Source organism: Lepidochelys kempii, chromosome 1 (genome assembly GCF_965140285.1).
Source record: "Lepidochelys kempii isolate rLepKem1 chromosome 1, rLepKem1.hap1, whole genome shotgun sequence".
Lineage (NCBI taxonomy): Eukaryota > Metazoa > Chordata > Testudines > Cheloniidae > Lepidochelys > Lepidochelys kempii.
In genome coordinates this window covers 205,810,516-205,825,225 of record NC_136380.1, presented here as the reverse complement: position 1 = coordinate 205,825,225, position 14,710 = coordinate 205,810,516, and the positions used below count along the sequence as shown (strand labels likewise).

Genomic DNA, 14,710 nt, shown 5'->3' with positions numbered 1-14,710 from the left:
TAGGAGTGATCTTTGTGCTGAGGGGCCAGCAAGGACCATCTGACGCAAGCTTTTTTTGTGGTTCCCTTGGTACGAGGTCCAATTAGGCTTCCCAGCCAGGACATTTTTCCTCTAAGATGGTAGAAGCTCTGAGCTGAAAGGGTCAGCTCTTTATAATTCATTCCTATTGCTGTCAGTCACACACAATCCTTTGTTATTAGTCTGAACATACAAAACTATTCAAGCATTAATGCTTTGATTCCCATGGGGTCTAGATTTCCCCATCATTACTGATGGTGCAGTGACAACTGGTCTCCACCCACCCAGTGAGTGGTGTGAATTCTATTATTTGACTGTGTGTGAAAATGTTACAGGCTCTTCATGGTCTGAACAGCGAGTCCTGCAAGTGAAATCCTGTGCTCAGAGGGTTGCTGGCCATTATTCCAAGAATAAAAAAAAACCAAAACACACACAAACACATTCCTGAACTGCTCTGTAGCTCAGAAGTACCCACAAGCCCAAGACTTCTCAGCTAAAGAACCATTATCAAACCCTTTCCATCAACCTTGACATGCTCTTTCTGTCCTCACAATTCAGGGCCATTGGGTCCAGGATTCTCCCAATGTTACAATACCTGTAATCCTTCCCAGCTGGCCTCCATGGAACTGCCCCACCAGACCTGCAACATGTGCTCCAAGGCTCACTCCAATGAAGTGCACAGATGTCCCTGACACTCCAAGTACCTGAGGAGTGAATAATAGTTAATACTTTTCATCCCAGGGTCTCAAAGCACTTTTCAGAGGCAAATCACTATTATTTACCCCCATTTTACAGATAGGAAATCAGAGACACAGGGAAAAGTGATCTACCCAGTCACAGCAGATCAGCGAGTGGCAAAGCCTGGTTTGCTGACCTCCTGTCCTGTGCACTGCTCCTGGGCTGCACTGCTTTTCTCAGTGCATAAGGTGGTTAACCAGAGAGAAGTGAAGAGTGGTTGATATTGTCCTTACTTGGTTTTTTGACATATTGATCATGGACACAAGATCACTCCAAGTCAGAGCAGTCATCTCCTCCAGCCCCCTACATACTCTGTTCCCTCCCCTCGGGTTATCTTCTGTGGGAAGTGCTCCAGAGTGAACCTCCTAGTTGGGTGACACTACCCCCAACACCTGGATGTCCCTTCAGCAGGACCAAGAAGGACAAGGTCTCTCTCCTAGCTTTGTCACCTCCCCACCCCATGCTGATGTTGTTTTCTCTTGTTGTTTCATTGGTTTTAGTTGCATAGGTTAGATTCCATTGACTTGAATGGGACTTAACCACTTACGTCAGTGTTTTCTGAATAAGGGTCAATATGATGTGATATGATACCACGTGCCCTAGTTAATACAATGGGATGCAACAGATACAGGGCAACACATTCTGAGGCAATACAGTATTATGGGACAGGACACACCACGTTTATCCTACCACCTTGCCTTTGATAGTGTTTGAGACCCACTTTTCACAGATGTAAACGATGACATAAGGGGAAAGCAATGGAGGATCAAGGCCAGTGCTTGCAATATGTGAGGATACAATACTGTGCAGGGCCTGTGATATAGGCAGGACAATGCAATATAGTGAAACACAATGCTATACAATAGGGTAAGTGAGAGGGGTCAAGAGGTGGAGAAAGGCAGAGTCCTTAGTACACAGACCCATGGAGTGATGGGTTGGAGCAGCAGATGAGAGCTCAATGCACAGCTGGGCTGTGATACTCAGGAGGAAGAGGATCTGGGAAGATGGAGATTCTGTTTCACCACTGCAGTGAGCTTATTATGGAATAAACAAAGGTCAGAGTAGAAGCTACTGTCTGGGTTGGTTTGCATTCACACCCATTTCTGTCCCTTGGCTATGCTCCTCCCACCCAGACATTCATTTCCACCTACCAGCAACTTGCTGATGAAACGAGAGATCTCTATGCTCAGCTCCATGACATTTTCCACAGCACCAGGGTAGTTTCTTGTAGCTCCATAAACCCAGTCAACTGCGACCACATTCACCTTGGCAGCTCGGAATAATGCACCAATGAGTCCATTGATCCAGGAGGGCTTTGTGCCAAGTGCTCTGGTGAGCCATCAGAAATAAATATGTCAGATGCCTTCCAAAATGGGGCAAGCACACATGCAGACTTCCCCTCTGGGGTGGTGTAGCAAGGCTATGCTTCACTAGCACAGTACCTCCTGCTAGTCATCCTGGGAATCAGCTCTTCCATCCCAGAGCACCCTCTGCAGGCTGGTGTCTCACCTGCCGCTGGCCCCATGTCCCTCTCAGACCCCAGGGTTCTGCCCCAGCAGGACCCCCACACTCTGAGTTTCCCCTCCCAGGGGAACCTCCAACCCTCTAAACCCACCTTGCCTCAGTGGCTACTGCCAGTCATCATCTAGCTCCCACTCACTGAGGCAGACTGCAGTCTGTAATAGCCACTTATCACAGACAAGGGGGTAGGACCAGCTGCCTCTGCCTATTCCCAGGCTGCCCCTCTGCCTGCAGCCTGGGTGTTTATGAGGTTAGAGCTCCCTTTGCCCTTCTCTACCTCAGGTGCCTTGCTCTCAGGCAACTAGCCCTTCCCACTCCAGGGCTAGAATAAGACTCCTCTGCTTCTGGCCCACAGCCCTCTTATAAGGGCCAGCTGGGCCCTGATTGGGGCGTGGTCCCAGCTGTGGCTGCTTCCCGCAATCAGCCTAGCTTTTCCCCAGCTGTAGGCCTCTCCAGGGCTGCTTTAACCCCTTCAGGGCCGGAGCAGGGTGACTACCCGGCTACAGGTGGTATCTCAAAATCTCCCTGCTGGGACTGCCATACAGTAGGTGAAAGTTTTGTCTACTATCAGACTGCGCCAAACAGCCTTCCATCACTGCAGTTCACAGACTCTTTTCACCTATAACCATCCTGCCCATTATGAGTCAGAAAGAAATCAGACATTTACATGACCAAAACTAACACCTGCAGTGACAACAGCTTGAGTGAAATTGCCAGAGGTGTCAGTCTTGCTGTAGTGCTTAAGCTGATCACCAGCTGAGGTCAAGAAGAAATTTCCTTCCATAGACAGAGTATAGTCTAGCGAACAATGGGATAGAGGTGTAGGCACTAGGAGCTCCTAGTCTCAGCTCTGCTACCAGCTGGCTAAGAGACCTTGGGCAAGTCACATAGGCCCAGATTTTTAAAGGCATTTAGCGCTGGAACACCAAATTGATTTAGAAGCCTAAATCCCATTCTTAAAAGGGATTTAGGCACTTAAGAGCCAAAATCCTGTCAATTGTCCATGGTATTTGGATTTTGGCTGACAAGTCCCTAAATCCCTTTTAAAATGAGGTTTAGTCTCCTAAATCAATTGGGCATTACAATGCTGAGTGTAGCGATGCCTAAATACCTTGAAAAATTTGGGCTTTAAGCTTTCTGTGTCACAATTCCTCTTCCATAAAATGATATGTATTTACCTCTGGGTGTATTTTATTTATTGATTTCATTTTATAATGTCTCACCCTTCACGGAAATTAAACTAACATGATTTAAAATCAACTATGGGCTGGCTGATGCTCCCACAATAAAACAAACCCACCAAATGGCCACAGCTTTAAAAACCCTAGCTCAAACTCCCTGCCTCCAGGATGAGAAGAAGAAAGGTGGGTTTGGCAGGCTTCCTAGCAGGTTAAGAAATCCATGCACTGAATGGCTGGGGGGACAGAGGGAGAAAACTCCAAAGCAAAGACTCTTCATGAATAAAACTAGTAAAAAAACAGGGGGAAAGACCTAATTTTGGGAGGGGGTGGGGGGATATCCCTGTTTTTTAAAACCTGTGGATATTTGAAATTTTAACATTTAATTGAAAAGTTGAAATTTGAAGTATTTTGACCAGCTCTGCAGCTTGTCTCAAGATGAGGGTGAAAAAGTCACAAAAAGTATATTAACATTTTCTCCCTTTTTTCCTTTGGTTTAGAATTAGAAATGTTGACTAGATTTTTCACTGACATTTTGAAATTCAGGACTTTTGACATGGAATATCTTCCCCTCTGATGTAAGCACCTTGCCTGATTGTGGGTTATAAACTCTTTGGGGCAGGGAATATCATTTCATTCTGGGTTTGTGCCGTGCCTAGCACCAGGGGGTTCTGGTCCATGATCAATGCTCCTAGGTGCTATGGTAATACAAATAATAAATAATAATTGCTGAGGTATGACATGAGGAGAGAGAAGGAGATCTCTGAGGTCACTGGGACTGAAAGTGTCCAGCTCAGTTTATGCTTACCTGAAGCCATGGATTATTATTTTGGTGTCCAGGCTAGTATTGAAGTTGGAGTTCTTGATGTCATCGCCAAGTGATATCAGCTGCCCACAGCTGGGGTTTGAGGAGGTGAACAGAAGAAACTGGACTTTAAGTTTCCTGCCCTGTAAGAAGCTTGCAGTCTGAAAGTCAGAGCAGGGCTGTGCTGGGACATAGGTCTCATGCCCTGCAGTGAGAAAGAAACAAAAACATGCATGCCTCGTCTGTGTATGCCCACTGGGAAAGAGCAAATGGAGGGGAGGGGGACGATAGGCTTGTAGTTAGGGCACTGCACTGAGACATTGGTGAGTGGGGTACAGTTCTCTACTCTACCACAGCCTTCCAGTGTGATCTTCAGCAGGTCACTTAATTTTTCTGTGCCTCCATTTCCCATGTAAAATGAGGATAGTACTCTTGTGGCACTGAGGCCTGTTGATAGTTTGCTACTGTGTGTCAGCAACTCATCGGGCCTGACCTACTCACTGCACCTAACACACTGTTGTCATAATCTATCGTATACAAACGATAACATGCTGGTCCCAAAAAACATTGCATGGTATATGCACAGGGATATACAGAGAGTTATAAATATGTGCTGGAATTATGTTCTTAAAATGTGCTTGGCAAGCAATAAAAGAGTGTGTATTTGCTTTTCTGACCAGCCAGGCAGACACAATGAAGGTACATCTACATAAAAGGTAAACAGAGCTGACAAGTGTGGGAGAAAACAGCCTGGCATCTACACCCCAGCAGGAAAGAGAAACTGGGCTTCCTTTTCAAGAATACATTTCAAAGGTTTACCGGACTATGACAAGAGGGGGAGAGAACCACTAATTTAAGTTGTCCTTCACCTGAGGAGACAAAGAAACCAAGCACTTTGAGATATGAGAAGGGTCCTGGCTAAAAAACTGGTCAGCCAGACTGGAAGAAAGATGGGTGAGAAAAACTTCTTTGAACAAAGGACTCTAGTTTGTTAAGTTAGATCGAAGTCTTAGAAGCCTATTCTTACTTTTGTTTGCTTGTAACCATTTCTAGCTTTATTCCTTATACTTGGTATCACTTAAGCTGATACCCTTTTATTAATGAATGTACCTCTTTTTTTTTCACTATAAACCATCTCCATGCTTTGGTTGAAGTGGAGGGTTTGTCAACCCAAGTTAAGTTAATAAGTTGCTGTGTACTCTCTCTTTCAAGGAGCCGTGAACTAGATAAAGTTCTGTGAGGGGCTGAGCACGTCTCTGGGGAACTTGGGAATTGGGGTTCACTGATTGTTACCTGCTAGGCAAGGTTTGGACTGGCAAGAAGAGTTTGCTGGCAAGGCAGACAAGCTGGTGTGGCAGTGAGCTGACACACACAGCTCAGCTGCAGCAAAACTCTCATTTGCTGACGCTGCGGGGAGTAACAGTGATTCTCAGGCTTGGAAACCCCAGCAGATAGATCAGCTAGAGTTGTAACTATTCAGATTGTGACATTTTGGGGGCAGGGACAGTCTTTTGCTCCGTGTTTGTGCAGCACATGACACAATGAAGCTCTGATCATGAATGACTGGCTTCAGAAAGGCTCAGACTGTTGGCATACCTCTGTGAAGCACATGTCCACTTTGGTCTGTGTAATTCTTGCATGTGTTTTTCCACCTCCACCCTCCAGCATACCTGGCTACTCTCTCTTAGTCACTGGAGATCTAGAGATGACTCTCTCCAGATCCTATCACCAACACAGTGAACACCAGCCAGAGAGGATCACTCGAGATCAAAGTAAGGTCCCTCTTCAGTCCCTTAAGGCAGAGCTCCAAGCCCCCACCTCCATGACAGCACATCTGCTACAGTGCCCCAAAGGGTTGTCTTTTATTCTGTGTGCTGCATTTGTCATTCTGAAAGCAGTATAAGCTCCCTGTCAACACAGGCGGTTATATTGGTCTAACTAGAGTGGTATAATTATATTGGTGTAGTTAGGCTGGTAAATTTCCCCACATAAGCAAGCCCTTAGTGTTTTGTTTAGTCCATCATCATAGTATGCAATCTGCCAGGTATATTGTGAAGTTAAGTATATTATTAGTTGTAAAGTGCTTTAAAATCTTTGCATGGAGAACACTACAGAAATACTATATTTTTATATGCTCAGTGACACTTTTACATGCACGTATATATTGTGCAGGAATGACACGGGTGACAATTTGAAAATGTGCCTCGTAGGTCATATTCATTCTTGGTGCAACTGTGACGCTCTGTACCTTGGAGGAACACCCTGCACCCCCACGTCCAACCTTATAATATGATTGTGTGGTATCCAGTGCAAAGTTTGTCATATCTGGTGTCTTCGGAAGGCTCATGATGCACTGAGCATTGTTGTTATAGTAATGTTATAGATTGTAATTTCATGTATATTGTTATGAGGCTGAAAATGTGTCCTCATGGCTTAAAACAAGCCCAGGCAAAACTTTCCAGGAGCAGAGGGGCAGTTCACACCTCATCAGGGCATGTATGAGACAAACCCAGCCTAGCCTCACAGGAACAAAGGACACTGGCCTAGGCAGCAACAATGGATCTGTTGGACTTTTGAGTGAGTCACCCCCCTTCCCTTGTCAGTTTGGGACTACGATGAGGTAATGCTAACCTGACTTGCGCTTCAAAGCCAAGAGGGAAGAAAGAACATGATAAAAGGGAGAGATGTTTGCCATGCTCTCTCTCTTCCACCTCCATCTACAGATACCATCCCCAAGCAACTGAAGTGCTGATCAAAGGGGAGAGCCTGGATGAAGGGCAAGCAGCCAGCCTCTGGTGAGAAGCATCTAAGTTTGTAAGGGCACTGAAAGTGTTAAGATCAGCTTAAAATGTGTTTTGCTTTTATTTCATTTGACCAAATCTGACTTGTGCTTTGACTTATAATGTGAAAGTAGAATGAATTATATTGAAATTATAATTCATTAAAGAAATGCTACTTGAAGGGTTTGTTGAAATATAATTGTCAGGAAGAGAAACATTAAGTAGTGTGAGACAATGGGTCCTCAAACTAATTAACTTAGAGCTCCTACTGAGCTAGGAGATTGGTAAACGTTAGTATGCAAATAAGATATGTATGTATATTTGTCAGTTTCTGCTTTCTTTTGTCTCTTATGTTAAATTGGCTTTGGCTTAGCTGTATAAATAGGTTATCTTGGGCCTCAGAGAGGGGCTCACATCTGGGTGCATTAGCAAGGTGCTTTGCTAATAAACAGAGTGGTCTGACAAATTATGTGAGTCCTGAATCTGACTTTGACAATAATCACTTAAAATCTATCTTTTGTAGTTAATAAATTTGTTGGTTTATTCTACCTGAAGCAGTGTGTTTGGTTTGAAGCATGTCAGAGACTCCACTTGAGATAACAAGCCTGGTATATATCAATTTCTTTGTTAAATTGACAAACTCATATAAGCTTGCAGCCTCCAGTGGGCATAACTGGACACTGCAAGACAAGGTTCCTAGGGTTGGGTCTAGGACTGGAGATATTGGCTAGTGTCATTTGGTTGTACATTCGGCTGGCCAAAAGTGCTCACTCATGTAGCTGGGAGCAGCTTACATGCTAGAGGCTGTGCATGTACAGCCCGGGAGTGGGGGTTCTCACAGCAGAGCAGGGTAAGGCTGGCTCCCAGAGTCGAGGATTGGAGTGACCTAGCGGATCACCGGTTCAGATAACACCAGGGGAACATCACAGCAACCCCACTGAAAAGCTTGACTCTTCCCCATGCTCAGTCTCTCGCCACTACACCCTAAACTTTCTTTCCTTCTCTAAACAACCTTACAAATCCCCTTACAAATCACTCATTATCCCAACTGAGGACACTAAAAAATATCCTGGAGGGACCATTGTTGAGTGATGCAAGAAACTGAGAGTCAAGAGACCGAGGGCCCAAGTCTCCCACTGCAGGATATGAGAATCTCCCACTGAAGTCTATTTGGGACTTACCCATGCCTGTGTGGATGGGGAAGGGAGAACTGAACCCAGGGATTGCATTTCTGACTGCAAGTGATCAATGGTATGATTGAGCAAGGCTGATTAGAAAGGACAGTCCTGTGCCTTCCATGAACGCCAATTGGCAGCAAATGAAGGAAGGAGCAGGGAGTTACAATGTAGGAAGTGCAGGTTCCATGGGATTTTAGCATAAGAGAACAGTTTTTCAGTGATTTTTTTTAAACCAACCATAGGGTCCCATATCTTCTTTCTTATTCCAGATCAGACATGCTCCGTTTTCAAGACAGAAGTCGGTTTTCTAATTTACTAAACCTGCCAAACTGAACATCCCATCTGGCACTTTCTACCTCATACTTAGCTACTTCTAATAAAAATGTTGCAATGTAAACTTAGTTGATCATTGGGTTGCTGTAATAACTTTTGTAAAGCCAAGTTGATGGACCTGCCTCACAGACACGTGTGGTGGAACCAATATGTTTGGGTAAGAAAGGGCCATTTCTACAGTCACTTTTCTTACCAAAACTCACTTGGCTCTAGCAGGGACCTGATGTACATGTTGGATTGTGTAGTATAGGGACCATCAATTGAATTCACTGCCAGAATCCACATCTGTCAAATCTTCCAATTCCTTGCCCACCACCTGTGGCGCATGAGCCTCTGCCAGTGCCCTCCTTACCTGCACATGCTGAGCTGAGCAGCAGGACAACGGCAAGAACGAAGAGAGACTTCCTCCTGGGATCCTCAGCCTTCTTCCTGCTCAATCTTCCCATGCTGCAATCCACAAGGCCTTCACCAGAGGCAAGGGAAAAGCAAGCTGTCTGCAACAGGAGCCTTCTGATCAGGTTGGTTCTGTTAATGTTTAATACAGCCTGTGTTTTTTGGAAAAACATGGGAGCCCTCACTTCTGCCCTTGCTTGATTATTGGCCAAAGTCACAGCAACAGGCATAGAACATTATTGATTCTCACATTAAGGACATTGAACCCACTCCCCTCTCCAAACAAACAGCCTCAGAAGTCAATTACTGGCATGATTAACTGTAGCTCAGTTCCTGTCATTGTAGTAATGATACAGTTCAGTAGCCCCTCCATCCAAAGTCCTTTTGACTGTTAATGAATCAAAGCCTCAGAGCTCCCTGGTAAGGTATGGAAGTATTGTCATCTCCATCTTATGGAGAGTGATGAAAATCAATTATTGGTTGGTAGCTTGAGATCACATATACCCAGCCCCCGAGCCAGCCCAGTGAATTCTATAATCTAAAGCAGTGGTTTTAAAACTTTTTTTCTGGTGACCCAGTTGAAGAAAATTGTTGATGCCCGGGACCCAATGGAGCTGAAGATGAAGGGTTTGGGGTGTAGGAGGGGTCTCCAGATTTGGGGGGGTTCAGGGGTGGGGCAGGGGGTTGGGGTGCAGGAGGGGGTCAAGGCTCTGGGCTGGGGGTGCAGGCTCTGGGGTGGGGCTTGGGATGGGAGGTTTGGGGTGCAGGAAGGGGCTCCAGGTTTGGAGGGGGCTCAGGGCTGGGTCAGGGGATTCGGGCGCGGGCTTACCTCAGCCGGCTCCCGGTCAATGGCGCAGCAGAGGTGCTGAGGCAGGCTTCCTGTCTGTCTTGGCACCACGGACCGCGCTGCGCCCTGGAAGCAGCAGCAGCAGGTCCGGTTCCTAGGCAGAAGTGCACAAATGGCTCTGCACGGCTCTCGCCCGCAGGTACCGCCCCCCGCCCCCAGCTCCCATTGGCTGGGCGGAGCCTGTGCTTGGGGCGGGGGCAGCACATGGAGCCCTGTGGCCTCCCCACCTAGGAGCCAAACCTGCTGCTGGCCGCTTCTGGGGTGCAGCGCAGTGTCAGAACCGGTAGGAATTAGCCAGCCTTAGCCGGGCAGCGCTGCCGACGGGACTTTTAACAGCCCAGTCGACGGTGCTGACTAGAGCTGCCGCGACCCAGTGCCTGACATTCCGTGACCCAGTATTGGGTCGTGACCCATAGTTTGAAAACCACTGATCTAAAGCCAGGCACCGAAAATTCCAAAATGTTGGTGTAAGTGACTTTACAATGTTACACAGCAAATTAGAGGAAAAACATTATTGGGTTCAATACAGGGGTAACTGGGTAAAACTTGATAGACGGTGATACAGAGGAAGTGAGACTAGAAGACGATCTAATAGTCTCTTCTGTCCTTAAACTCTATGATCTATGAAACCCACATTAGAAATCAGGACTTCCTGTTCCCCAGCCCCCTTCCACTGCTTCAATCACTAGACCGTACTGCCTCTCAAAATATGGCAGTGGCAAAGTTTTTACTTTAATGAGACCACTCCTGCTTGCCTTACACACATAGCACCATGGACTTCAGTGGGACTGTTGATGAGTAAGGATATGAGTGAAGCTTGCAGGATCATGCTCCAAACTATTAAAGTTTTATTAAACTTTTATTAAACTGATCTCATAAATTAATAATGTAGTCTCCATAGCAACTGTATGGGTGTAGCAACCCTGTGTTTATTCCTTATAATAGAACATAACAGACCACAAGAAGGAAACCAAGGAACTTTTCCTTCCTTTTTCAGTTAAAACTAAGATAACTAAACCTTCCTTTTAGCACGATTCATTAGTTAATATTTATCAAGTGCTTTGAAAATATATAGTGCTATATCATAAGTGCTGAGTATTAGTATTACAACATTATGTTAATACAAACCTACAGGTAAAATGCACGGAAGAGATGTATGTGTCTTCACAGCATTGTACGTACTTTCAGAGCTGTGTAAGGAACTGATGCATCACATGCTACCAGGTTACTTTAAAGGGCCAATTTCCTTTTTTACAGACATGTTTCTGGGGGTTACTTTTAAGTCATTGTGATGATTTTGGGAATTTGACTATGTACAAGCTACAAGTTCTGGTTCATTTGATGAAATTGCTGTATCATCAAATTCCTAAGAGCTTGCTTACACTAGAGAGCCTTTTTCCAAGATAGTTATGTCAGCAAAGCCCCCTAATGTCAATGCAGGAGCATAAGCCAATAAAAGGTGTTCTGACAGCAAAGCTATTCCACCTCCCGGAATAACATTGTCTAAGTCAACATGCTTATGTCAGTATAGCTGTGCCTACCCCAGGGTTTTTGCAAGTATAGCTAAGTCAGCTAGGGGGTGTGTGTCAGTTTCTCCCCCCTCTCCCGCAGCAGACATAGCTATGCCAGCAAAACTTTGTCGTGTAGACCAGGCCTCAACATATAGTGAGTCTGTCATGGGCTGATAAGTTCCCTGACGCACATCACCTGCCATGTCTGGAAGAAGCTACAGAACCAGGGGTGCCAGAACAAGGCCTTGGCCCCCCACTTTTTACCATCCATAAGGGTGAGCGACGGGGGAGAGGAGGTAGAGAGGAATGAGCAAGGGGGAGGGCCTCAGGGAAAGGGACAGTACAGAGGCGGGGCCTCGGGCTGATGTGGCACAGGGTATGAGGCCACAGTTTGGGCATCGGTGCCTCCCCCCTTTTAGGGAGCTTCTGCCACTCCTCTACAGAACAAACAAAAAAAGTTGTTAATATAAGGACTGGGCTCTGGCTAAATGATGATATATGCCTGAGTTGGGAGAGCAAGTTCTACCAAGGTGGTTTGATGGCAGAGGGGTTTGGAGACTAGAAAATCCCCAAACAGGGAAACAAAAACCAGGTGGTAATGCTAGCTTTTAAAAAGAGGCTGAGTAAGGGGGTGGGGAAGGCACAGGCTCTTGGCAGGAGATGTAGGAGCAGCCCATGTCAAAGGAAGCGAAGAGAGACAGCAGACTCCAAATTCCAGACGGGAAGCCCAGAGGAAAGAGCTCCAGGAGAGGGGACTTGGAACCCTGAAAGGATGCTGTCCCACATCTTGAAAACTGAAGCAGGAAATGGCATATAGAGGTCTTATTGTCTTGTCTGGATCTTGTGCTGTCCACAGTAAAAAGTGATCGTTTTTTGGAAATCTTACAAAGCCTGTGTGTCTATTTGCTTCAGCTACCAAGTGTCCCTGGAGCTGTAACTGTAAACTAGAGTACAAAAACAGCACAAAATGTCAATTCCTCACCTATTAAAAAAAAAAACCCAGGTGTCCTGAAGAAATATATAGGCCTTGCAATGTGCCCAGAGTCAATACATTGGGGTGCTGTCAGAGTAAGGAGAGGGAAACAAATAATGTAGTTTGCAGAAATCAGCTAAGATTTGAAAGCTGCTTTCTCACATGGAAACTGCTCATCAGGGAGCTAGAAGAGACTGGTTCTGATCTGAGCAAATTATGAGCATTTAAAAATTCTGTACTGTGTGCATCTGAGGGACAGGGCAAGGTGCATGCAGAGCTAAATTAACTATGTATTTAAGACCTAGATCATCAAAGGAGTTTAGGCTCCTCACTTCCACTGAAATCAATGGATTACCTCTGTGGATCTGACCCTAAACTCCTACATCTCATTCTAGTTTGAAGTGATTCAGGTTCAAATCTTGATGTGCCAGGTACATAAGCTTTTCCACAGAAACTGGTTGGAGCCCAGTACCACTTCAACTTTAGGTTCCTGGTGCCTATTTTCTCCATTTGCTGGTTTCAGCTACATCTTCCCTGCTTCCTGCAGCTTCTCAGCCAGCCTGCCCTGGCAGACCTGACTGGCAGAGGCGCTTCACGTTCAAACCACTTTGAAAATCACAGCCCTTGTCTAGAAAATGACTTTCTAAGGAGCCCAAGGGATCCAACTCTCTTAGGATTCTTTGGAAGTCTCAGCCTACATCCCTAGGGCTAAAGGGTTGATAGCAGGAAGCAGAAGGGAATTGAAATTATGGCACTAATGGAGGTTCTGGGGGAACATGAGAGAAGTAGAGAGGAGTCAGGAGGGTAGTGTAGCCTCTGTTTAAAATGAATAGATAGTTCTGTGTTAAACTACAGTGCCCCTAGGGAGTGAGCTCAGCTCTTGTGTTGCTCCAGTCTTAAGATCAACATGCTGAAAGTTACTCTTAGTGATTTTCTTAGATTGGGAGTCTCTAGGAACACACAAAGAATGAGGGCTGTGACCACAAACACAGTCACAAGTAAGGAATCTGGTCGTATTATAAGTTTTACTAAGTAGATGATCAAAGTTACAGTCACAAACAATGATATAAAACCTAAGAAAGCCCCTGCAATAGCTAATGCAGTATTCATACTCACATCCCCAAAGATAGAGTTGAGTCTGATGGCTCTCTCAGCAGGAGGTCATCAACAGAGGAGTGATTCCTGCTACCGTCTTCCCACCCTGTCCGCACCACAGAACCTCTTTTATCCTGTTGTTATGACCAGTCCTAATACCTTATGCATATGCATGAAGGTTCTACAACTCTCCTTTTCCTTATCTATACTTACACACTCCAGAAATGCTGGGGCACCCTGCTTGTCAGAGGTGGTTTTCTTATTTCCCCTTATTCTCATTAGCATCTTATTAATATTTGCTTCAACCTGTTTCCGGGGCTACCTGCGATAAGAGCAGAACTTTCCATGATGTGACAATCAGGTGTCTTGTGGTTTAGATGGGCACATTGTGGTCTACTTTTGCAGAACATCAACTGTTGGCACATTCTTTACAGTAATCTTGTAATTTTCCTGGCCCAGGGTTATTCTTACGTCACCCATTTATGCCAAGCCTCCTGAAGCGTAGTGTGGCTAAGCTGAAATCTTACAGGCCTTCTCCTGTAGGCTTTGCATTACAGCCATGCTTTACTTATATACCTAATACACATGTATCACTCCTGAATACTTGTGTGCAGTATTGTTGTAGCCGTGTCGGTCCCAGGATATTAGAGGGGCCAAATAGGCGAAGTAATATCTTTTATTGGACCAGTTTCTGTTGGTGAGAGCATAGGCACCGACTCTTTGGGTGCTCCGGGGCTGGAGCACCCACAGGGAAAAAATGGTAGGTACTGAACACCTATCGGCAACCCCCCTATCAGCACCCCTCTTCCCCACAGCATCTCCCGCCTGCCAGCAGGCCCCCTCAATCAGCACTTCCCCCTCTCTCCCGTGCCTCCCGCCCACTGTGATCAGCTGTTTCATGGCATGCAGGAGGCTCTGAGGGGAAAGGGGGAAGAAGCGAGGGCATGGCGCATTCGGGGGAGGGGGCAGAACAGGGCAGGAAGAGTCAGGGTGGGGGTGAAGTGGGGGGCAGGAAGAGGTGGAGCAGGGTGGGGCCTTGGGGAAAGGGGTGGGGTGGGGGCAGGGCCTGGGGCAAACCAGGGGTCGAGCACCGCCCAGCACACTGTGGGTGAGAGAGACAAGCCTTTGAGCTACACAGAGCTCTTCTTCAGGCCTGGGAAAGGTACACAAAGGCTTTGTCTACAGTGCAACTTTTGTCAGTCGGGGTGTGAAAAAGCATCCCCTGACCGACATAAGTTTCATCAACAAAAGCGCTGGTGTGGACAGTACTATGCCAGCAGGAGAGGCTTGCATGCCTCCATAGCTAATGCTGCTCATTGGAGGTGGTAATTATGTCGGCA

At 46.1% G+C, this 14,710-nt stretch overlaps 1 protein-coding gene across 9 annotated transcripts in view; it reads right to left on the bottom strand.

Moving 5' to 3' along the window:
- The window catches only part of PLA1A (phospholipase A1 member A), a 34,321-nt gene extending 20,720 nt beyond the window's left edge, over positions 1 to 13,601 (bottom strand). For 2 of the 9 annotated variants that reach the window (XM_078848344.1, XM_078848343.1), the window contains exons 1-4: positions 8,904 to 9,234; positions 4,264 to 4,465; positions 1,908 to 2,085; positions 614 to 722 (exon numbers count right to left, since the gene is read on the bottom strand). In XM_078848344.1, the coding sequence (XP_078704470.1) occupies positions 614 to 722; positions 1,908 to 2,085; positions 4,264 to 4,465; positions 8,904 to 9,174 (760 nt within the window). In that variant the 5' untranslated portion in view covers positions 9,175 to 9,234. Of the gene's footprint in view, positions 1 to 613; positions 723 to 1,907; positions 2,086 to 4,263; positions 4,466 to 8,903; positions 9,238 to 13,391 lie in introns of those variants that run through there. The other 7 variants (XM_073309294.2, XM_073309286.2, XR_013634528.1 and 4 more) reach the window with 7 other exon arrangements.
- Positions 13,602 to 14,710: the final 1,109 nt, after the last annotated feature.